We start from the raw sequence: 26,186 nt of genomic DNA on the forward strand, positions 1-26,186 counted from the left end.
GCACACAATTTATTTTGCTTAAAACATAACGTTTTCGCTTAATATTTGAAAGGCGCGCCAAATAATGTAGCCGACATTTGCCAGCACTGCCGATGTAGCGCAGCCAACTTCAACTGAGGAATTCACATCAGCGCATCAGATAACAGTGCCTTTTTGAGCTCACCACTGTAACTGTCCAAAGAACTCATTGCCAACTGACACAATAGGTTCTTACTAAAATTTGTTTGCTAGCCAGGTTGTGTGACGTCACATTTTTGATAAATTTGGTCAGTGTTTGTCTCCTTGTGAGAGGGATATGGTAGCTTTATATATACTTGCAGAGATTTTAGCAAGCGAAAGTGATTCCTTAATCAATCAGTCTAAGTGCTGGCACTGATCAGTTTGTTTGTTATTGTTTATTCCCGCCAACTATTTATGTTGATCATATCATTGTTCATTGATTTCACGTCTCTAAGGTCTTAGCCTGTCAATGACAGTAAGAATGTTTTTAATCGCGCTTAAATTTAAATATTTTTACGAAAACATTGTTATTGTAAGCCATCATTATAGCAACAACGACTTTAACAGTCTTGTAGCAGCTCATTAACAGTGAGCCTACTCAACAAATATATTTTATTTTTGTAAACTAAGTTATCGAATATTTTCTGCGCGCCTCATGGTCACACTGCTCGATTGAAATAAATTATTTTTTGTGTTGCGGCATGCTGGTCTCACAAACCAGTTGCCGAATTGTTTTTGTCGCGAGCGGTTGATCTGAGCGGGCGTTGCGCATTGAATATTTTTGTGTACGTTTGTTTCTTTGAGTAAACGCCATTTGTGTGTGTGTACGCGCGTATGGTAGTGTGCGCGCCTGTGTATGTGTGGGCTTGCACGCTAACGAGTTGTTTTTTGCCTCTGTACAGTTAATATTCATATTTTGCTATTAACCACACTGCACTCGAAGCAAATGTAAGTGGCAAAATGAAGCGTGCGAAAAAATTGTGCAAACTGGCGCCGAACGCAGCGGCGTCGCCTTTGCCTCGTTTTGTATTGTAGTCGGCGTTGTGTAGCTGCTGCCTAAGCCCAGCATTTTGTTGTTGCGCGGCGCACAGTGTCTGTATGGGCATGTGTGTGTGTGTGAATTGAGTACGCGTGTGTGTATGTGTAAATTCCAAAACACGCTGCACAGTGGCACCAAACACGAGCTAACAATCTTTTCAGTGCGTATGCCCGGCTTTGGACATTTAAATGTGTGAGTGAGTGTGTGTGTGTTGGGTGTGTCGATGTTGGCCGTGTTTATAATTCTCTTCATTTCGATAAAATTTTTGACCCAAGTGGAGTTTTTGTATGCATGAGTGTGCGTTTGTTGAAGTGTGTGTGTGTGTGTGTGCTTGGTGCGTCGCTATTGCTGATGTTGTTGCTTTTCATCATCTACGCTTTGGGCCCTCTTTTACAATTCTCTCATTCTAAGCCTATTCGCAAGCGACTGCCGCGCACTAGTCAAGTGTCATTGTGACTTGTTGTTGCTTCGCTTTTTCTTGATTTTGAGTGTGTGTGTTTTGTCAATGTGTATGTGTGTTGTGTGAGTGTTTTTAGTGGAAGAAGCAACAAATGTTGCGATTGCTTCGTTTTGCGTTGCCAACTATGAAAACTTGTGAACGTGATAAAATGTGACCAAAGTGCGACAAGAAAAAAGCCGGACACAAACAACAAAAATAGCAACAACAAAAACAACAGTAGCAGCCTCAAGAAGCAGACGAAAGTGCCAATTAGAATTTATTATTATTCATTATTTTGCTTATTACTCTCTTTCACTCATTCGTACTCACACACATTCAGCTCATGGTAGGCCTGAAGTCGCTCTGCGCGCTCGCACACGCTACTGCTCTCTCGTTCTGTCTCTGTCTCTCTATGGAGTCACAACAACAATAACTGTTAGGCAAGGACAGTCGATAGCAAGGCAAAGCAAGGCATTTTTGACGCGTGTGCTTCAGCTGCTTCCTCTTCGTTTGCGCTGTCTCTTACGTTGCGCGTAACCAATACAAATACAAATACAGAGGCGAACACAAATAGTGCAAAGTTAAATGTATTAAATGCTTAATTCATTTGCAGTAAATAAGCGCAAAATGTTGCCAAAACGTGTGCGATAAAAGTGAAACGGAAAATAAAGCCAACAAAAGTACAACAACAACAACAACAAACGAAGAAAATAAAGAAACGTAGTGCAGGGCCAGGCCAGCAACAAAGACTGCGCGTGCCTGTCTCTGTCTCTATCTGTTTCCGTGTGCGTGCGTGTGTGTGTGCGTGTTTGTATATTTGTGTGCGTTCGCAACAGATGCTGCAAACGCAACGATTTAAGTGTATGTTGTTGTTGTGCAAAGACAACAACAGCAGCAGCAATAACGAGAGCAACAACGACGACTAAAACGACAACAACAACAACAACAACAACCATCACGAAAGACGTCATCATCAGCAACAACAACCATGTTCAAGTGCATTCCAATTTTCAAAGGCTGCAACAGGCAGGTGGAATTCGTGGACAAGCGCCACTGTTCACTGCCCCAAGTGCCGGAGGAAATTTTACGCTACTCGCGAACCCTCGAGGAACTCTTTTTAGATGCGAATCACATACGGGATTTGCCAAAGGTCAGTATAAATATTGTTGTATGGGTATGTGTGTTGAGTCTATTTTTTTTTGGTAACAGCTGTTGTCGGTATAAAGGGAAATGAATTCTTTAGGAAATCAAATTTAATTATCATAATTGAAATATACATTAATGTATTGAAATTAATTTTTATAAATATAATGCGATATATAAGAGAATCCTACAATTTAGGAGTATAATTTGTATTTTTCCTGGCACTGAATTATGCTAATTATTAATTGGGTCAATGGACTCTGCTAAAATGTTAGGATGCAGTTTTTTCTTATGAGCATGCAGACGTGCAGCATCCCTTAGAAGTTGATACTTTCACATATAAATGCGAACCGCTGAAGTCCTGCCAGTTACCTAGAGCTCATCAGCCCCTTGCCAACCCCCTTTGGTGAGGTTTATTGTCCGTCATCGTGTGCGCTGGCCATTGCATCGTCTGTTCATTCTTTCCATACTACAAATAGGTCTGCCAAGACAATGATTACAACAAAAGACGTCCGTGGGCCTCAGCTCGAACGGAAGTCTTTAATTAATATGGATGCACAGTGGGGCGCGGCTCTTTTACAATTTCTGTTCATTCCACTTGGGCCAAGAATGTCTGCGGCATGCATACATAATTGAATCGCCAATTACGCAACATGCAAGAAGATGAATACATACATATATATGTATGTATATATGCCTATCTGTTTATATATAGAACATTTACTTTAAATTGTTTACATGTATATGAGCATTATTAATTATGCAGCAGATCAGACTATGAGCAAGTAAAATAAACACTTGGAAATTTGTAATTTTTAGCATTTTAAATAAAAGTAAATTACTTGCACTACATTAAATTTAATTTTGTAAGTTTTTGATTTGAAAATATTCATTATAGCTCGGAATCCGAAGTGAAATGCATAGGCTCAAATAATTGCTCTGTCCCTTATCAGCGGTTGAATCATTTCGAATGCGAATGCTCAGCAATTATTTATTCTTTCCCCTCGCTTCCGTTTTATATGCAGCTGACTAAAAACAAACAAATCAAACAAACAACAACAACACGGACAACAACAAGTAGCGCAATCTATAAACAGAAAACAAAGCGTTGACATAGCAACAAGTGGTGGGTGCTGGTTGGGGGTTGCCTGGTTGTTTGCCTTATACTATATGTATGTTTATAAATACTATATACATTGTTATATATGTATGTATAAATACATATATGTATATCATTGTCCTGCTGATGCTGACTAGTTTCAACAATTTAAACAATTTTACAATAAATATAAAAATGTTGTACTACAATCCATTAGGATATAACAGAAAATAGAAAAAAATTGAAACCATTTGAAATTTACATTATAATTTTTATATTTATATAATTACGTATAAACTTTTCGAAAGCTCTCCTTTAAAGTCTGGCATCAAGTTTGGCATTTTTTATTGATTTGTTAAAATGCTTGAAGCAGAAAATGAAAAGAATACTCGACACACAGTTGCGGTATCTGGAAACCAAAAAATTAAAAGTTTTTTATTATATTTAAAGTTTTATAGGTAGCTACGCAAGAGCGGCGCACAGACTTTTCTCAAGTTGTGCAATGCAAAAGGTTTCCTCTATTCGTTTTGTCAGTCAGTTCAATAAGAAATAAATATGTATATATTGTATATCGCTATGTTTGCCTTACATCTATAAAGAAACTCATATAAATGGTAAAATATAATATCGAATTAGAAGTGTTCTGCTCTAGACTGACGGAACTAAACAGTTCATCGCAGCAAGTTTCAACTTAATCATTACTGATTCTAACTATCTAATTATAAAGTTAAATTTTGTGCTCGCAATCTCTGGTGAGTGTATCTCATCTACGGCATCTACGGCTGCTCTTCTTCGTCTTACTTTGCTGTAATTTCCATTCAGTTGTTTGCCGCATGTCATGAAATTGTAAAGTTTTCCAGTTTGCATCTTGTAGAGCTTCCTTCGCGGTTAGCCGCACTCACTAATGAACTTCTAATGCAAATTTGTGTTCCTCGTTTACATCAATAAAGTGCACAAGCAGAGCAACAGCATTTACTAGACCAATGGACCCACTCGTTGCAAGCAGGCAGACAGGCAACAAAGGTAGCAGTAGCAACAACATGTTGCTGACCGATGACAGCGACAACAACAACAACAACAAGAGCAGCAACAATAGCAACAGCAACGACAACAATGGACAGCCATAATGATGATGTTCCTTCTCGTTGCGCTGTGGAAGTTTGTTTGAATTCCAAACCAACTGACAGCGTCGGATGTGTTATTGGTGTTGTTGCTCTTTGCTGCTGCTGCTGCTGCTGCTGCTGGTTGTTGCTGCCGCTGCTGCTGTTGATACTAGAAGCTCTGATCGGCCATCAACCCTTTAGGTCTTTGAGTGCGGCAGACAATTTCCGCGTTGTCATAGCGACAATAAACAACATCAACGACAGCAATCTGTGCTTCAATTGTATTGCCACTAACTCGACGACAATCTGCCGCAATCTCGAGGTCTATTCACGTCGCTTGTTGCTTTTGCCAGCTGGAGATGAGCAGTTCAGCACTTTAGCTTTTCAAATCGACCAACTATGTATTTAAATATTTTCTTAAATTTTATTTTCAACTACAGTCAATTTGGTAATTGCTTAGACAGTTTGAAAAGAAAACGCAAATACAAAGAAATCAAAAATAAATAAAAAGTTTTTTCAATTGTTAGGTTTTTGGCCTTTCGCATCAGCGCTAAATTTAGCAAATCCATTGAATATACGAAATCATCATAGATAGCAGCTATCGCTTTTGCCTTTGTTATCTTTCGATAGTAGTAAATTACTCTCTATTTGAATACTTGTGAGGAACGGTTTCAATAAACTTTTCTGAATTGAAAGCATTTCAAATTGACCAATATTTCAATATTTATTTAAATTTTATTTTATACTCCTTTGGCTTTAGAGTTAAAGTTGGCAAATTCATTTAATGTTCGATAGCTGCTATCACTTTTACCTCACTTATCTGTCGATAGTAAGAAATCGCTCTCTCTTTTGAGAATTATTGCAATTACATGCCATATAAACTTACATGTGTCGACTTTGCCCTCATGGTGGCTATAAATAATTTTATTTTTATAGCTAATTGAAATTAATTATTGCAGTAATAGAAGTCTGAGAGCTAGTAAAATCTACATAATTAATTGCTCTCACGAGTTATTATAAGCAATTATTTCGTATGTGTCAAACGTCGTTTTAAGTGGCATTTGAATGCGAAATATTCTGTGGTATTTGGCATTTGGCGGAATTTCATTTGTGGCTTGCGGGCGGAACCTACCTCAAGTGGCTTTCAATGAAATTTTTAACATTTTCACTTGAGTATAAAATTGGGTTGTCCACCTTGGTGGGGTGTACCCCCATTCCGTCGCCCCCCATTCAGTGCTCTCTTCGCTGACTGCCAATTAGTCACGCCCGCCGATAAGATATCAAGTAATAGGGTTTTATCGCCTGCCGCTGCCTTGGGGTCTGGTCTCCAGGTACAAAAACCTACAAAAACCTGAGCGCCTTCCCGTTTTGGCTGCTTGTCTTTTGCAATCCGAAACGTCGCGCCGTTGTTATTGCAGGTGCGTTATTTTTTTATTTTTTATTTTGTTTTTGTTTTTGTTTCTGAGAGAACTTAACCGGCTGTTTGTCTGTTTGTCTGGCTATTGGAACACAATACCAAAGCGTCGGCAATGACATCATTTAGCAGCAGCGCAGCCATGAAAACAACAACTAAATATCATTTAAAATGGCGTCGTCGTGCCTCGTCTCTCTGTCTCTACCAGTTAGCTCTAGCTAAGCCCACAAGCAAATGAAACTTAGCTGTAAGCTGGCCCGATTGATAGTGTCTCATAGTGGCCGATAGTTCTGCTTTATGTTGTGGCCGAAATTCTAAGTGGATTTTTATCTATTCGGCTTTTGCAATGGGTCACAGTTAGCTAGCTTTTTATTTATTTTTACTAGCAGCGCACTCAACGGTTTGCTTATATAAATTCTTTAGAGCTGTCGAGTCGCTCAAAACCGGTTCCATAAACAGACATACAATAAATGTTCTCAAGCTATTTCAATTAAATGTTATGCCCTGTAAAATAGTAAGGCACCATATAGGGTTTGATTGAATGTTTTCAATGCTTAAAATATTAATGAATTAAATTAATAAAGGTTGTCGTAAATATAGTATACAAAGTGTAGGTTTCCTTTTCAAAAAGCTGCTAAAAATAATTTATTTAAATTTTTTATTTTTAAATAATAATCAATGTTGCATCCATTTCTTTCTTAATTTTAAAAATAGGCTTCGATTCCTTTTAAATATTTAATGTATAAAACATTTAATGTAAAAAAAAAAAAATAAAATAAAAAATTTAAATAAATTATTTTTAGCAGCTTTTTGAAAAGGAAACCTACAATACAATACAACTATTTATTTATTTATTTTTAAAATTTTATGATTTTTATTTCGGCTTTTTTAATGGATAGCAATAAAATCTTTTCTATTTAGAAATAGTTTTTCATATTCAAAATATGTTCGTCTTTAGGTGTGCTCGTATTATATTTATATCGCTATATGCTGTACATAAATAGATAGTTCTTAATCGTATCTTTTCTTGAATTTACGTATACATATTCAATATATACATAAATTCGACCTTACCCTCCTACAGCAAATGGTTTTATGTCTCAATGATTTTCTTATCTCGTAGCTTTGTCGCAAATTTGATTGATCGATAATAAAAGTTCTTTGTTTTTTTATCGTGCAAAGCAGTGTTTATATTTATATTGCCCCTGTTAATTTTAAGATATCTGTTAGTCGAGCACATACTTTGGAAATATTTGTAGTCGTCTCTATTTGCTGACTGCATTTAAACAATAATCCACTAACTGACGTCAACAAACCGTTTGCACTCGAAACACACTCAGCGAGACATTAGCAGTGGGGAAATTTATCGATTTGTTTCATCTAAATTGCACAGCTAACAAGCAGAGACACGATATAATAGACAAATTACTTTGGGCTGTCGCTTGTTGCTTGCCAACCAAACCGAGCTGTCGCAATGACAAATGCTGCGTGCTGCGTGCTGCGTGCAGCTTGCAACTTGCAACTTGTGGCTGCCACAGCTTCAATAACAGAACAATGGGCGAAGCCATTTGCTGCTCTTTTGGGTGCGTTGTCGGCGCGGTTCGCCTAGGAAAATGAAGATGTACAGAATGGAGCAGGCGCACAGATTCGGCCAGCAGGCAGAGCTGGCCTAGCCTGGGGATGGCACACAGAGTCGGATCCACCGAGAAGCGCGTTCGCAAACTGTTGCCATGTATCTGTGCCTGTGTCTGCAATGTTGCAACCGCTGACGCTTGGCCAAGTTGCAAGCACACATACGCGTCTCGCGGATATACACATGTGCATACATATACATAGTTTAGTGGCATCAGCCAGCGGCCTTTCAATTTCAAGTGTGACTCGTCTCACAGCTCGGCTCTGTTCTAGCTCAGCTGGTTTTCGCATTTAGTAGATGCGTTCCGCCAGATATGCGCGAATCGTATCTAGAACTCGTTTTCAGTGGCTGATGTGTGTGATTGTGGTGTGCTGTGAGCTGAGCTTCGCTGTTGTGGCACTTGCTGCTCGCCCAGTCATTTGCAACATGCACACCACCAACCATCGCAACGGATGTGTGTGTACGCATCTCTGTTCGTGTGTGTGTAGCACCGAGATACATTCTGCTGATTACACTTGCAGATACATTATAAAATTACTCAAAATCATCCAAGCGCACTGCATGGATGTGCACTGTGTGTGAATGTATGTATGTATGTACGTATGTATGTACGGGTATTTAGTATCTGTTGTTCTGTTTTGCATTGTATTTATTGTATTGTGTTGTGGGTATTTACATTCATGTCATGGTTCAGCGCAGTGAGCGCATACACTGTTTTATGGCTCGCATATATGTTTGAGTGTTCGAGTGCAGAATAACAAACTCAAATATACCCTATGTAGACAGATAATTTGTTGTTTGTTTACTCTAATTTTGTGCTGCTCAAGCTAACATTAAACCAAAATCATTTTGACACACAATTTGTAAACGTTGTTGTAGTATAAATTAAAGTCCAGCTCATCAAGCACATCTCGCACTTCATACACGTTATACGGCATACAATTAAACCAAATATATTTATGAGCCGGCCTTGCATACGCATTTAAAGCTATACAAATGGCTTCACATTGTGATTTCAAACTAAACTAAACTAATTGCTTTGTCAACTTTGCGAATTAATGCTTTGTGGATTAATGAAATGCATTTTATTTAATCCATGGCTCGCAACTAGTTTGTAGGCATCGACTGCAGCCCCAGTATCTGGCTGTGCGACGTCATGGGTCTACGTCATATGCGTGCCACGTTTTGCCGAGTTGCAACCTAGGCGAGCTGGCGCAACTTGTTGGCCTGGCCAACACACAACCTATTCAGCCAGCTGCTGGCTGACGATTGCTGGGCGCCTGCTCCAACTAGATACAATAGTAAAAGTGTGTTGGCTGCCTGAGTGAATGCTTGTCGTGAGTCGCGAGTGAGTGAGTGAATGAGTGGATCTATGTGTGTGTGTGTGTGTGTGTGTGTGTGTGTAGTGCGAGTACCTTGGCATAACTGGTAATGCTCGTGCAATGTACGTGTGGCACGTAGCAATGCCGACCGGCCGGCTTGTAATTTATGGTCATGCAAAAGAGCGACTCGCATAGATACAACAAGCTGCTGCTGCTTGTGGACTCTGTGGGCTCTGGTTGTGGGGGCGCTGGGCGGAGGGTGGCTAGTGGAAGCGTGGGTCTTTGTGGGCTGGCAGCACTTGGCTAAAAGTTTGCAATTCGCATTCGTTTTTATTGTCATCACGTCTTGTCCTCCTTTGGGTGCATTTTGCTTTTATTTTTTGCATTGTCGGCTATTGCACCGCTCTGTTGTCTACGAGCCACAGGCCCTCTCATACCTATTTCATATGCAATTTGCATGACTGTATTTTTGTGCTTGTCTCTCTATCTGGTTTCTTTTTTGTGTCTCTCGTTTTGTTTTGTCTTCCTGTATTTTTCGCTCGTCGCTAGCTTTTGTCCCTGACAGATACAACTTTCTGACGCATGATTTGTTGAAAGGCCTTTCGTTTTTTATAAATAGGAAACAGAATCTGGGACAGTGTAGGTGCCCGCTTGAAGAAAAAGTAAAAAAAAAAATGAAACAGGAAAACGTACGCCATTGGGGAGAGTCAAAGTACTTTGCCTTTAGCGAAACTGACCAGCGAAAAAAATGCATTTTCTTGTGTGTTTTTTCTTTGTGCGGGTCGTTTGGGTAAATTCATAATGACGAAACTTCATAAATAGCACAACGTTTCACAAATGCCCGTTTTTTGCCTGGAATCAGTTTATTTATTTATGATTTATTCACTTTTAAAAGTAATTGCATATTTTGCATCGTTCTTTGTGCATTTTATTAAATATTTATTACAAAAAAATGTAAATAAATCATAATTTGTATTTTAGATAACAACGGCTTTGCTTATTCATTTGAATATTACTTTATGATTTATTTTTAAGTGCAATTGCATATTTTTGATAGCTCTTTTTTTTATTATTTTATTAGATACATACATATATTTTATTTATATTTTTGATAATAAAGCCCATGCATTTATTTTATTAAAGTTCATATAAAAAATTAAAATTTGTTTTCGAGTGATAGATATTTATGCTTTGCTATATACGCTTTAATGTAAATAAATTTGTGCATGTTGGCTTCTGGTTTGAGTATGAAAATAATTAAATTCAAGCATTTAATTCATTTAACTTTTGATTTAACGAAATTGAAAATTGAATTGATTTAATAGCATAGGAAATAATAATACTAAATTCTGAATAAGTTAACTGTTTAGTGAAAATAATCGCAAAAATTTCATAGCTAATATATCTATTGATGTTTGCATATAAATCATTTGCTTTGAACACTCGCTTCACAATTTTTATTCTTATGCTGAGGCGTGAGTAAAACAGTTCAGCTTTCGCGCAAGCTGACAACAAATGGGGGGGTTTTTTTTACACCTTTCTGGCACGTTGAACTGGGTCATCAACTTTATCGAGTCACGGCCCCAGCAGCGACACACTCATACTCGTACTTGTCAGTGCCAGAAGTATTTTGAGACGAGCGAAAAAGTTAATAAATTTTACGAGTACAACTATGAATTATTTTCATTATTGCTATTGTCGCGACTCGCGAATGCGAATGCGAGTGCGAGTGCGGGCGCTGCTGCCTGCGGTGTGGTAGGTTCTTTTTGGGGCAGAAGTAAGAGGAGTGACCCAACAATGGCCGATTAAATTCGCTGGCACAATGAAAGCAGCAGCGCCGCCCGGTGCGGCTGTTAACCTTGAGGTCTATGACTCACTGACTCAGCCAGCCACTTGGGGGCGCTGCTTTCTTTTCCAAGTGCTGAGAGATGACTGTATGGATGGGTGTGTGTATGTCTGTGTGTGTGTGTGTGTGCTCCACATCGCTAGAAGGTCAGCCGAATGTTTATGGCTGTGATCGGTCGCGACCCTTCACTTTGGGAAAGTACGAGGAGCGCCAAAATAATTTATTGTAAATCGAACGTCAAAATTGATGGGGAGCCAGGAAAATCGTGATTTTCATAAATGAATTGTTGGCGACATGTCGAACGAAAAGAAAGCAACAGCATAGGCAACTTCTAGCAGCTCGGGATGCTGGACCCGCCGGACGGGTCACGGCGTTTACAAATGACAAACTCTTTGAAATTTATGACCACGAAAACGAACTCGAAGATGAACAGAAACACGTCCTAACGATTGCGGTCTTTGTTTGCCAAGAGACTAGAGAAAGGCTTTAGCTGCATTGTGTCGTGCCGTTGTCTTAACCAGCTATTCATTTTGTTTCTCTTTCTCCTTCTCTCTCTCTCTCTCTATCTTGCAGAATTTCTTCCGATTGAATCGCCTGAGAAAACTGGGCCTGAGTGACAATGAAATCGGACGCCTGCCGCCGGACATACAAAACTTTGAAAATCTTGTGGAGCTCGATGTTTCACGTAACGGTAAGTCTCAGCATGCAACAAGTGCCGCATAATTATTATTGACATTGATGAGTTGCTGTGTTTGCTCGCCGTGCTGTGAAAGCTCCAGATGCGCTGCTCGAAACGATCGCGTTAGCACGCGCCCATCAATCGAACTGACTGACAGGCCACATGGCCATTTGGCGATACAAATGAAGTCGCTCAATGCCTTGTGGAAAACATTTGTATATCAGTTCCAGTTGCACCTGGCAGGGGCACTCTGCTCTCTGGCCTGGCATCTCTCAACTTATGTGGTTTTGCTTTCACCCATTGTTATACGGCCACAGCCACAATGGCACTCAGTAACCCACATAAACTTTGACCCATTATACAGTCGCATTACGGCAATTGTCCTGCAGTCTGTCACTTACACTTGGCCATTCAGCTTCCATTAATTATAACTTTTGCACAAAGTGCATTAATTCTCGCAATACCTTAATGAAATTTTGCACTGCACGCACAAGCAGTCCGCCAGACAGCTGAGTTTCGGAGTCGGGGTATCGTATACGGTAAACCCACATATGTATGTACGTGTTTGTTTTCTGCTTAAGCGAGCATAAATCCGTAAACACTAATCAGTAATTGGAGTCAAGTGCAGTGCGCGGAGCAGCGCGTATTTAAAATAAAATAAACGAATGCAAGCACAAATGCAATCGTACACATTGATAGGAGTGATCGTTTTGAGTGTGGCTACCAAATACCCTATAAATATTATTGTTAGAAATTTACAAGTATTTGCCAATAAATAACAGAAGCTGGAGTCTCTTATCAACAGCAATAATAGAATAGTCGATATTTACTAGCCCTAACTAGTTAATAATATAGTTAATTATTTGACATTCAACTGTAGCTATTAAACTTTTAATGACCGCTTATTAAAAGAGCATAAAACGATAAATGTATTCCATTTAAGTTATTCATTCATTCATGTCATTCATTCAGTCAGGGCCGGACTTCAATTGCCTTATGCTGTAAAAAAAATGATTTATGAGGCGACAAAAATAAAATAAAAATATTTATCAAAATGCACAGCAGCAAACGCTATATATGTAAATATATGTAAACTTTTAGGGAATATAATTCTCCTAAATTTGGTTGCCTCAGAGTGTCGCAGTTCGCACCTGAGCAGCGTTGATAATAACTGAAATTTGTTTTCTGATGACGTTGCATTGCATTGTTGTTGTGCTGACAACTTAATGCGGCTTCCTATTTCCGCTTTGGCCCCAAGGGCCCTAAGGCGAACATGAACTGGCGAGAAGTATTGCATTACCAGTTTTTGCCAAGTTGATTGCACCCATTAGCCGTATTTGGCCTGCATTTTGCTGCAGCAATGCTGACCGTGCAGTTTGTTGTGTTGTGGTCGCTGTTTATGCATATGACCCACAAATGATCTGCAAACACACCCAAAGCGATCCGAGTGAACGGGCGGCCATTTAGAGACCGGCAATCGTCGCCTTGCGCGGGAAACTCGAGCTGCAACGGCTCTAAGTGAAAGGCCCTCAGCGACACAGATGTTAGTTTTCCAGTGATTTGTGGCCCAAGGAGAGCCAGAGACTCTCAAATCAACATTCATCTGGCTTTATTTTTCCCATGATTTGTATAGTAGTATGTGTGTGTGTGTGTGTGTGTGTGGGTGGGCGGCTGTGGAAAAAGCCTTTCACATTCAATTACCTGCGCTCAAATTCAGTTATTACAATTATTATTATTTCAAGGCAATGTCGCTTGATGGCTTTGAACTCACTCGCCCGTCATAGGAAAACCCGCAATGGGCAGGTGGTGACACACCTTGCCATATACTCACATGCACACACACACACGTACGTTTATTTGATTATATGGCAAAAGGTATTTTTCATAGCGTCCGAATTGGTCAGAGCCAACAGAAATATTTCAGTTCTCAACTGTGGGGCATATTGTTAAAATAAGCGCGCTTGATTTGTTGGCTGGCTGGCCACAGCAATGGCAATGGCAGTCACGGTTGTGCAAGTGTTGGCATACAACAACATCTACAACAACAACTACACCTACAGCTACGACGAAACAAGCTGCCAAGCGCAGTACGCAAAAATATGGTATATTACGTATACGCCCGCTTGCACTTGACAAAAGAATTGGACGACAGCGTCAGCGGCGACGTGCATTGAATTTGTTGCTGATACGCACAGTGGGTGATTGGGTGCTAAGTGCATACAAAAAATTGCATTGACCTACATAAAGTTAAATATTCATTTTGCACTATGAACTATGAAATTTTGAATGCTTTTTCTGTTCAGCTGCTATGGAAATGAAATTAAGTTACTTTGTTGTAGTAGTAGAAATGTAGTAGTAGTAGAAAGAGAAGTAGTAGTGTTGTAGTAATATAATTAGTAATAGTAAAAGGAGAAGTAGTAGCAATAGTGGTAGTAGTAATAATATTAAGTAGTAGTAGAAAGAATAGTAGTAGTAATATTGCCAGCAGTAGTAGGAGTTGTAGTAGTATTATTAGTAGTTTATTTATTCGTAGTAATATTCCTAGTAGCAGTAACAATATTAATATTATTAGGAATATTGCTAGTTGTAGTAGAAGTAGTAGTAGCAGCAATTATATTGCTATTAGCAGTAGTAGTAATAGTAAAAGGAGTAGTAGTTGCAGTAGGAGTAGTAGTAGAAGGAGTAGTAGTTGCAGTAGTAGTAGTTGAGTATGTAGTAGTTGAAGGAGTAGTAGTTGAGTATGTAGTAGTAGAAGGAGTAGTAGTTGAGTATGTAGTAGTAGAAGGAGTAGTAGTTGACTATGCAGTAGTAGAAGGAGTAGTAGTTGAGTATGTATTAGTAGAAGGAGTAGTAGTAGTAGAAGGAGTAGTAGTTGAGTATGTAGTAGTAGAAGGAGTAATAGTTGCAGTAGTGGTAGGAGAAGGAGTAGTAGTTGAGTAGGTAGTAGTAGAAGGAGTAGTAGTTGCAGTAGTAGTAGGAGAAGGAGTAGTAGTTGAGTAAGTAGTAGTAGAAGGAGTAGTAGTTGCAGTAGTAGTAGGAGAAGGAGTAGTAGTTGAGTATGTAGTAGTAGAAGGAGTAGTAGTTGCAGTAGTAGTAGAAGGAGTAGCATTTGCAATAAAACTAGCATTATTGGCAGTAGTAGCAGCAGTAATACTAGAAGATGGAATAGATAAGTAATATTAATATTATTCTACACTGCTATTGCAGTTGCAGTAGTAATATTATGTAATATTATTATAGATAATAATCCCAACCAGTTTTAGCTCACTATCCATATGTAAACTTTCTGAATATAAATAAATCATTATCCAGAAAAGAACTTAATTACTTTGTGGTTTTTCCAGGGCTACGCACTGTTGCCCCCCGACTCATTCCATCCGCAAGAGAAGTGCAGACTAATGCAAAGTTTGATTGGAGATTAGTTTGCCTTTGAAGGCATAGAGGAAGACCTGGCAGTGTTTGTTGTCGACTCGCTTGTTGATGCCAATCAGAGTATTACTTGGCAAAAATTAGAGTACTTCAGCAAAAATGTGAGACGGCAAAATCGATATTTATTTCGCGTTGTTCCACTGTGCACAGCAGTGGCTACACTAGCAATGCTAATAAAAACATTAATTTGTATAGCTGCTGCGGTGCACCAGAGTGTGCATTGGTGTGCCTTTGTGTGTGTGAGTGTGTGCGGGTGTGTTTGCAATTGTGCAGGTGCTGCGGACGTCGTCGTCGTCGGCGTCGTCGTTAGCAGTGGCGAGTTGGTACGAAACGTAAATCATTATGACAAGTTGACCTGCTTGCGAAACGTGCACTAGAGGGCGCTGCTAGCTGTTAGCGGTTAGTTGTTGCTACTCAGTGCATTTCATGTTTTTGTATTATTTTTGTTTTCTGTTTCTCGCAGTCGCGCTAATTGTTTGTTTGTTTGTATTGCTTGCTGTGTTTTCTACTTCTAAAATTTCACAATTTGTTTTTGGTGCAGTTTGCGCTGCTTGCAGCCACTTCGTGCCTTGTTTATTAATGCATAATAATTTTTGAATTTTTCTCAAGAAAACTCACGGCTCGTCCAACAGAGCTCCTGTCAAAGCAGTCAGCCGCTGATAAGGCCAGTTAGTTTATTTTTCTTGCTTAACTGAGAGTAAATAAATACAAGCGAGAAAAACAAAAATCAAGAAATTTGCATACATATACACATATACATGTGAGTGAGGGAGAGAGAGAGATTGAATTTAAATTTATATTAACTATATCCGCGCCGTGGGAACAACTTTACAGACGATTTCAATTGAAGAATGCATCTAACAAAAAGTCCAATTAAATGCCATTCATGTGCTAAGCCAGCGTCGACGTTCGCGACGACGCCGCACGAGAAGTCAACAAAATCAGTGTCATCTTTTACTCTTTGCCGCTGCAGCGAAGGCGTCAACTGGGTCAAAGTTAAGCTGTGCGCCTTGTGCTGCATTCAAAGTCTTCGCGTCGTCTCATTCAAGTGGGATTTGCCAGATTCTTGTTGTTCTTTTTCGCTGACAGCCGACAGACTTTGTTAAAGTTGCTGTTGCCCGGCGCTGAGGGCAAGTCAGAGGCAAGCACTAAGCTGCAGAAGACCCTTCACGACAGATCAAAAGGGCCTGGCAGCAATATAACTGAGGGATCTTTAATAAGCCGCAATTCAAGAAATAGACCCAAATAAAATAGTTGGTGGACTGAGCCTAGGCCCCACTCTGTTATTGGCAATGACTGGCAAAAATCTTTCCGTAGTCAATTAACTATTGGTCATAGTTCACAAAGAGAAAAAGTAAGAACCAGCAGCAGAAGATTAAGTGTTCGCATATGGCCCAGTTAAGCTGTGTGAGAAAATCAAAAATTGCTTAATTAATGGCATTAAACAAAAACTATATCAAGAGGAAATCAGAAAATTGAAAAATCATTTCTTCACACATTGTACTTGGCCATAATAAATATGTACAGACGGGCATATTTGAAATGCCTGGCAGCTATTGACGTCACTGGGCGAACGCAATTAAAAACTAATCGGTAGACGAGCAATATTTTTGTGTGCGGGAAACAAATCAAAAGTTAAAAGTACGACATGAGCTGCCTGCAAACATCGAGGCATGTAGCGAATATTGCAAAAATGTGTCGGAAAAAATGTAAGCCAAACAAACTTTTCGAATATTGGTAAAGTCGACTTGCCAAATACTCTTCAATTTAATAGTGAAGCATGATAATCACTGAATTATATACTATATTTAGTATTATATAAATATAATATAAAATAGTAACAGACATTAAAACTTAGTTAATCACAACTGGCTAGGCAGTAATTGGGCTTCCCAGACAAATTCAACTTAATGCCAACTAACTTGAGCTTTTACTCTGCTATTTGAAAATTAACTTCTTATGCTTACTTACCAGCATAAGTCTCCAGAGATTCCCCTTGTGTGAAATGAATAGAAAGCTTCTCGGTAAATACATTTGCCCTTCGGGCTGTGGAGCAATAAAGAGGCGAGCGCGCGGGATAGAGAAATGATTGGAAAACTGTTGCGGTTGGCTGGATGATTGCCTTTGCAGGAGAATGAGATAGAGGGAGAGAGCGGTAGAAGGAGAGGTAGAGGCCGAGGCAGAGAGAGAACTTGGAAATTGAGTGAGTCGCGGCCTGTCTTGAGTTTGTTTGGCGCAGGTGTGCGTCGCGTATTTTGCGGATTTGTATTAATTGAAAAGTATTTTAATTGATTGACAGATATGTAATATAAATTACGAATGCGTCTATCACTTAAGGCTTGAGTAATGCAGCACTTTGTTGGATAAAAACAATAAGACATTAAGTCCAAATTTTAAAACATATGTTTAATGATGTAGAGCTGATGTAAAGCTTTTGAATTGATTAATGTTAATGACGTGTTTAATATCAATTTCTAAAAATAATTATATTATAAATAGTTTTTATGATAGAATAATAGAATAAATAGCAATAAATGATATTAAAAATAATTAAGCAATTATAATAAAAATTAACAAATAATAATAATTACTAAAATTAATAAATAGTAAGCATAAAACTGAGAAAAAAAAATGAAAGTATATAATTAATAATTAAAATGAAATTCTCGCCTGATATTAGTAAACTCCCAAATTCTCTCTACTACTACTACTCTACATTTGAAAATCCATATACACTCGCTTTATTTTCACTTTTATCCACAATCGAGTGTGCAATGCATTTAAACTGGATTCCCACTCACTCCATTGTGGATAATAACGTTAGTTGGCACACTCATGACTGATTTTAATCGACGAGCCGATTTTTTATTTGCTGAGTAAAGCGTGTCACTTAATTTCTTGAATAAATGCAGTTAGAATGTGCGCTGCACAATGCGCTAGAAATGTTGAATTTTTAACAAGATTAGCAACTGCATTGCAAAGGGATTATTGTCATTCTAGAAATTATGCATTTGCAGTAAATCAATTAAGGAATTAGCGCTGCTAAATTAAGTGTGCATACATATTAATTGATAGTAGGGTTGCTAATAATCCTCTATGTTGTGTAAATCCTCCTCTTCTATGCTCTAAACAAAAGTCAAACAATTCATGCTATGCTAAATAAACAATTTAGTAATTTATTTGCTCTGTGTAAATCATATTTAATGCTTTAAGCAAAAGGCAGAAGGTATTATTTTCACTCTTGAATTTATGCATTCGCAAGGATCGAATTGAATGAATTAGCTCCGCTAAATTTAATTTTCCTAAGAAACAATCAATATTGATAGTAATTCATTTAATCCTAAATCGACTCTAATGCCTTAAACAAAAGCCAAACAATACATAATTGCCAGCTAGAGATTAGAAATGAGCCTGGCAGTAAATTGTTGAATTTCCCTAATATGTAGTTAAGTACATGGCTTTTGTGGATCATCTTAAGAGTATTTGAACTTTAGCTATTCATGCTTGTTAAGCATCTTAATTACGTTAATAGCACCTGTTGCACTTGGCTCTCTCTGTGTGTTGTCGCAACGTAGCAACACAGTCTGCAATTAAAAGCCATTTACTTAACGCACTCCCCGAGTGCTTTAGCCCGAGAGGGAGAGAAGGGCGCAGTCAGCCAGCTGCAACCGCAGCTGCTGCCAACTATTATGAGCCGGGCCATAAAGCATCTCGTACTGTTTTCTGTTTGTTTGCTGGCGCTTAGGGATTTGCTGGATATGCATGCGGATGCTGAAGGGGATAGGGGGATGGGGGGATGGGGGTATGCCGATGAGGATGGTTATAATGGTGCCAACAAAACCTGACAGCAAGAAATGCATGCAAACGGTAAACAGGCTGTTGCCGTTGATCCTGATGGCGATGATACGGCCTAGAAAGGGGTCTACTTCATACACTCAATGAAGTAATGGCGGCGTGTACCATTAGGCTAGTCAAATACAGATTAGTGCAGCTAAACCTGGCTGGGAAATTGAAAAGCCTGTCGAAAGTTTTTCATCTGCAGCCCATCATCTTAATTGAGTGCAATGTGCAAGTCATATTGAAAAGTATGGCCTCGATATGTATGTATGTAGTTGTAGGCTTGCCAGCCTCTGTTCCGTTCGCTTCTGCCTGGGTGCTGGCCTATATAGTCTCCTTGCCTTGATAACTGACAAATCATTTCATTTTTCATGGCAAAAACAACGACGACAACACGCTCTTAAAATTTTTGCTCGTTCAATGACATTGAAAAGAATTTTCATATATATGTTTGTGTATGCATGTGTGAGAGTGTGTCTGTGTGAGTGTGTCTGTGTGAGTGTGTGTGTGTCGTTTCTTTTCATCAACAATGTTGACGTCGTCACTGACGTTTCGCCTGGCCGAATTTTGGCAACGCCCAACTGTAGCCCATTCGATCTCTTGTCTCTCGGGCGCCTCTTCCCATTTCATCGAAATTTATATGCTTTATAAATTCATGGGCTTGTCGGCCTTGTTCCTGGTCGCCCTCTCTCTCTCTCTCTCTTTGTCTGCTATTTTAAGCTACATGCATTGTCTTTTCCTTGTGCTCTATAAAAATGATAAAGTATAAAATATTTTTAGCAAGGCCCAGAACTCGTGTCGCATGTAAGTTCGTTCCTCTTGTTACCTCTTGTCCATTGCATAATTGCACAAATTGATTACATGTCGGCAGGCTGCTCGCTCTGCACGGGTGCCGGCTTAGGCATTTCCTTTTATTTCCGTGCAACCAAATGAGTTTCCAAATACACTACATTCTCACTCAGCAGCGGAAAGGTCAATGAAACGCCGACTGTCGCTCGTCTAATGACCGCCGACTGTGCCGCACAGTTGAGCACAATTTGGTTACAGCCCTGTGGCCAAATCGAAACGAGATAATATGCGCCAAAAAATAGAGCATCCGCGCCACATAAGAGGCGTACCCATATGCTGTCAAGAGCCCAAATTGTTTTTTCTGTTCATGTCTGTGTGTGTGTGTGTTTGTGTGTGTTTATACAGCAGCCTCTAGCTGCGTCCACTTGTCTACGGCTGTTGAGATCTCTGTGGCTGCCCTCTTGATGATGGATCGATTGCTGTTTGATGTTGTTTGGTTTCGATGGGTTTCGAATGTTTGCTGCTGGATAATATACAGTTGCTCGTTGCTATTGCGCTGTTGCGCTGTTGCTATGCATCAGCCCCCTTCAAATCATTATACACAAACATTAGAATCGTCAGTGAATTCTATAAATACGGTTCATGAAAGGCTCTGTAATTTTCCAGAAATTATAAATTAACTATAGCAGCGACAGTTGAATGATTTGAAGGAAATGATGGCTTGTCCCAAACATTTACAATTTATATGGTTTTGTATATCGTTAATAATGCTTCTAAAATTTTTAATATGAGCTAAGATTCAATTTCAATTTCATCATTGTATCAATACATAATTGAAAATATTGTATTTATGAAGCAAACAAAAATCTATGTATTTGTATTTGTTTATTTATTTATTTTTAGTTTTTACTATTTATTTATTTTCATCCAATAAAAATTGAAATTTATTATTTCAATTTAAAAAAATATTTTTCAAAGCAAAAATTGAAATTTATTATTCCAAATTTTGGTTGTGCATTTCCACTAAAATCATATCGATCGTAGAGATATATATGTGTACATATGTGCATTCCACATGAATTATTTCTTAAAATATCCACCTTAATTTTCTGGCTTTTCTTAATCGAGCTTAGCAAATTAGTATTAATTTCTTAACTATAAACAATATTTTCCAATTAATGTATAACTCAAGCTTTACTCTTAATGTCCTTCAAATAATTGTGACTATATTACACATATAAACTGATTAATTAAACTCAATTGCAACTGGTTTATGACCCATTTCTGACAATTTATGTTAAACTACATTTTGTCCACATGTTTTAAGTGGATTACACATTCAACAAAAGTACAAATATTTGCAAATAAATGTATGTAGATAGATGTTTTTAATTAAATTGCAGTTGGCAAACATTTTATCTGAAACATGCCACAGATATTTCACTGCAGCTGACGAACGAAAGTGGAGAGTGAGGTCAGGTTGCGCAGTTGTGTTCAATGTGTAGCAAGTGCTGCACATTCACGGTGAATGGAATGCACAGTTGCGCAAATCCCATCATTGGAACTCGGGCTGACACCTCCTTCATGGGCGCCGGGTAGACACGGCCGATGCCACACGCTGCCACTCGACATGGTGGGGCAACAACAATGCCCATTGTTTCAGTGCAACTCGAACATGTCCTGCTCGACGAGAGTCGACAGTCCAGCTATTGCTGCTATTGCTGCTATTGTTTACTCTGTGGCGTTGAAGTTGTCGCCTTGCACAGGTCCCACGTGTGGTATTAGTTACATCATGTTATTATCCCCAGTCTGGAGCGCATATAAATATATTGATGTGAATATATCTGAGAGTGGCTGTCAGTGTGTGTGTGTGTGTGTGTGTGTGTGTGCTCCTGTTGTTCTCTGTTTAACTAGGTCAGCTTGAACGCCGCGTTGCAAAGGATTGTGTGCGCCCACCTGCCACACCTGCCAGACCTGCCACTGCGGTGACCTTTTGTGCGAGGCTCTTGTGGCCTTTCGTGGGTGTGTTTCGCGTAGACAAACAGCCGCAGAAACACTCACACACACACACACACACTGAAACGCTCGTACCTATATAGAAACTCTGATACATATACGTAGTCTTTATAGGCCCATATATATGTATGTATGTGGTATATATATACATTTGTATAAAAACTTTGGCTTTTGCGTGCGCATTTCCGCTATGACAGTTGAAATTTTACTCAATCAACAAGTTTCGCTTGTCGTTTTATGCCTCGTCTCGCTTTATCGAACTGCTGCGGCCGCAACAATAACAAAAGGGCTGAGCGAATAAGCCGATGTTAAGTGAATCGAATACAATCTGAATATATACCATGCAAACAATGCCAGCACATATATATACATACATATGTAAAACAAGTTGAGTGCAGTTAGAAAATGCAACAATTGGATCATTCTCACTAGCATTGACACTTAGTCATATTCAAACTTATGAATTTCGTATACATAGAGTATCTTCTAGTTGGGCCAACTCAACTAGCCAATTCGCAACCTGTTGCTATGGAGAGTTTTCATTAAATATTTATAGATATTTTATAAATAGTTAAATATGGACTTTAGGGACGTCGCTTAGCGCAATTCATGCGTAAGCAATCGCTCGGGCTCCACAATGGATGCTCTCAAATCGATAAAGTCTCTCAGCAAACAATATGCAATACACAATACTGATATACATATATATTTTTTATTCGTTTCATTTTGTAGATATACCCGACATTCCCGATGACATCAAGCATCTGCAGAGCCTGCAGGTGGCCGACTTCAGCTCGAATCCGATACCGAAACTGCCGTCGGGCTTCTCGCAGCTGAAGAACTTGACCGTGCTGGGCCTGAACGACATGTCGCTGACAACATTGCCGGCCGACTTTGGCAGTTTAACGCAGCTCGAGTCACTGGAGCTGCGCGAGAACCTGCTCAAGCATTTACCCGAAACAATTAGCCAGCTGACGAAGCTGAAGCGCCTGGATCTGGGCGACAACGAAATCGAAGATTTGCCACCATATCTGGGCTATTTGCCGGGCCTGCAGGAGCTCTGGCTAGATCACAATCAACTGCAGCGACTGCCGCCAGAGCTGGGCCTCTTGACCAAGCTAACATATCTAGATGTCTCGGAGAATCGGCTGGAGGAGCTGCCCAACGAAATCGGCGGCATGGTTAGCCTGACCGATCTGGACTTGGCACAGAATCTGCTCGAGACCCTGCCCGATGGCATTGCCAAACTGAGCCGTCTGACCATACTGAAATTGGACCAGAATCGTCTGCAGCGCCTAAACGACACACTCGGCAAGTGAGTATAGCGAAGCATTCTGCTCTGGGCTCCTCCAATTAAAAATTCAATTCCATATTTCTCTCTTTGTAGCTGCGTAAACATGCAGGAGCTGATATTGACAGAGAACTTTCTGTCGGAGTTGCCCGCCTCGATTGGCAACATGACCAAGCTGAGCAATCTGAACGTGGATCGCAACGCGCTGGAGTATCTGCCCCTGGAGATTGGCCAGTGCAGCAACCTGGGCGTGCTCAGTCTGCGCGACAACAAGCTGAAAAAGCTGCCGCCCGAGCTGGGCAACTGCACGGTGCTGCATGTGCTCGACGTGAGCGGCAACCAGCTGCTGTACTTGCCCTATTCGCTGGTCAACCTGCAGCTGAAGGCGGTCTGGCTGTCGGAGAATCAATCGCAGCCGCTGCTCACCTTTCAGCCGGACACGGATGCAGAGACGGGCGAGCAGGTGCTCTCCTGCTACCTGCTGCCCCAGCAGGAATATCAGCCCATCACACCAGGTAAGCTGCTCTAGACGGGCAACTGGTAAATGGTGCTTGAGATCGTGATTTCAGCTGCGTTCCCATTGCCTTAGTCATACGACAGAAATTTCAACATTGGCCAATAAATATGGGGCGCTTATCTCTCTGAGCTGGCATACTTTGCACGGGTCGTCGTATCGTTGTGGTGCAATCTATGCTCGCGATAAGATAAGAGAACGAAACACTTGTTTGATTGTCCCAACTAAGGCAATGGGCAACGCTTTGGATATCCAGTTGTAAACGCTTCTTTTCCAAATTCGAAAATTCTCTTTTAATTAATTTTGTTCTTGTAACTAAAAACTTTGAACGTTATTTGGCCTTAAAAATGTTATCGTGCACCAAAGCAAACTATCGAAATAACTCAAATACCTCAATGTACCTATTTATATCGATTATATTTATTCTTTTTTTTTTTTATTTTTGCGCTCTCTATACTTTACTGCACCTTCACTCACAATTCTTAAACAATCACCCAAAACATTAAAAACATGACAATACCAAAGATTATCCACCTCAAGCGCTTTATAGATCAAGCGAAAAGTTCGATTCGATGGATTTCTTCAGTTATCAACAGAAAGGTTTGCGTTGCCTGTAACTTTTCCAATAACAACCGCTACTCATATACAACCCCTATATATATATCTATAAATTAGTTGCCCTATAACAATAACTATATAGCAGAGTTGTGAATCACTTCTCGTGTTAGCTGAATGTTTATTAATAATTCGTGCTTTGCTAATATTTTGTAAATGCTATTCCATAAACGATATCACTAGGCCCATAAGAGCAGATAACATTATAAATTCTTAAATATATTTTTGTTATATAACAACAAATTAGTGTTAAGGTTAACACTTTCGAGACTACTGAAGTGGAATTTTAAGAATAGAGAGTTTGGAATGTGGCTTTAACTAAACGAAATGAAATGTTTTGCGAATATTTCGAATATTTTTATTAATTAATGGGACCGCAAAAACAAAGATAATCAAATTATAAGTCCCCAATAACAAATGTTAATCAAAGATAATTACAAATCCTAACTTCTTAAAACACTCATAATTATTGTATAACAAATGAATATCTGCTTCATTTTGCTGCATCATTAATTATAATGCTGTGTGCATATGCAGAGCTTTAAGTAACCAGAAACTGAAATTCGTGTAAATTCATCTTCGGTACACAACTCTACTAACTAGTAAGCGCATATAATCGTTTGACGTAGCCATAACTTATGCATGCCCTTTCCTTATGCCTGTTACCTTGAAACACTCTAAGCCTTGGTTTTCGAGAAAGAATCCACAGAGGCCAGGTCTAGTGGGCATTGTGGTTGCTGTTAGAATTTGTTGCTTTGCCTGAAGCAAACCAGTTTAGTGCCATAAAATGACGTCATATAAATCAGATAAAAAGAAGTGTGTGTGTGTGTGTGTGTGTGTGTGTGGAAGTGGGGCCGGGTCTGGCGTGGCCAAGCCAAGAAATTTGGAGCTCGGAGGCCGTGGAGCAGTATTCGTAGTGTACACACCCAACCAACATACAGCATACACTTAACAAAAAAAAAAAAAAAACGCACTCGCATGATGCGTGTATTTGATTTGCTGTTTGATTTGATAATGCCATTATTTGCTGTTCAATTTCATTCATTTGACAGCCGGGCCGGGAAAATGTTTGCCCTGTGCGTGTTTTCCATCAGAGATCCCATCGCATCGGCAATCATTCAACGCTGTTTAGTTTATGCTACTGGTTCGTGGTTCGATTCGAATTCTGATTCAGATTCCGATCCAGATTCCCATAGAGATTCTGTTATTAAACAGTTGGCTGTCAGTGGCGGCACGCCAGATCAAAGCGTTTCTTGCGCTGCACAGCCGATTTCTTTGTTTCGACACTCAGATGGCTTGTGATGTCAACTTTTCTGACGTCATGCTCTGCTCCCATTTGCTCCGAATGTGGAACAAGATCGACAGGCGATTCACGAGTAATCGTATTAAAAACCAGCAATATTAATCGTTTTCTAAGAGAGCGCACGACTCTGGATATTCTGTGTGCCGTACGTTGATTAATTGACTGTCTGGTAGCTACAGTGAAGCATGGCCATTGAGGAACGCAACTGATGTACGAATAAGGTTTTCTGCCTGCCATAAGCTTAACATAATTTTAAATAAATTTGCATTCAGCAAACTTCAATAGATAGTTCAAGTCTCTAGATAAACATATTTGTTTATGTCATATGTCATCCGAATATAATTCATTGTTGTTCGTCTTGTTTCTCAATGTCTCACTGTGGAATTCATTCAACTTGTTGTTTTTGTGCTTTTCGTTTTATTGCGTAGTTTTTTTTTTTTTCTTTTCTTTTTCGTCTACCAGCCCAGCTCAATCGTAATATTTTGTAACTGTTTATAATCGAAAACAAGTTTCGAAGCAAACGCTAATAAGTGCTAAAAATACATAGATAGGATCATCCATTTTTGTCCTCGTTCTTCATGCTTTATACTCATTGAAAAATAAGTTAAGAATAGTTTCGCTTCATGGAGTTGCCATAAAGTAAACACTCTTATAATAATTATTAATATTTATTTT

The 26,186-nt window shown here is 39.3% G+C and overlaps 1 protein-coding gene across 17 annotated transcripts in view; it reads left to right on the forward strand.

Annotated features, from left to right (window-relative positions):
* Nucleotides 1–674: 674 nt before the first annotated feature.
* The window catches only part of scrib (scribble planar cell polarity protein), a 73,029-nt gene continuing 47,517 nt past the window's right edge, over nucleotides 675–26,186 (forward strand). For 13 of the 17 annotated variants that reach the window (XR_016197076.1, XR_016197090.1, XR_016197094.1 and 10 more), the window contains exons 1-6: nucleotides 707–948; nucleotides 2,092–2,628; nucleotides 11,612–11,729; nucleotides 22,521–23,103; nucleotides 23,176–23,594; nucleotides 24,119–24,193. Coding sequence is in view for 2 of the 17 variants with exons in the window: in XM_089261898.1 (XP_089118024.1) it covers nucleotides 2,467–2,628; nucleotides 11,612–11,729; nucleotides 22,521–23,103; nucleotides 23,176–23,594; nucleotides 24,119–24,193 (1,357 nt within the window). In the remaining 15 variants the exon portion in view is untranslated. Of the gene's footprint in view, nucleotides 949–2,074; nucleotides 2,629–11,611; nucleotides 11,730–22,520; nucleotides 23,104–23,175; nucleotides 23,595–24,118; nucleotides 24,194–26,186 lie in introns of those variants that run through there. The other 4 variants (XR_016197077.1, XR_016197078.1, XR_016197089.1 and 1 more) reach the window with 4 other exon arrangements.

This window comes from Drosophila navojoa, chromosome 2 (genome assembly GCF_054131105.1).
Source record: "Drosophila navojoa isolate 15081-1374.11 chromosome 2, UAZ_NAV_1.0, whole genome shotgun sequence".
Lineage (NCBI taxonomy): Eukaryota > Metazoa > Arthropoda > Insecta > Diptera > Drosophilidae > Drosophila > Drosophila navojoa.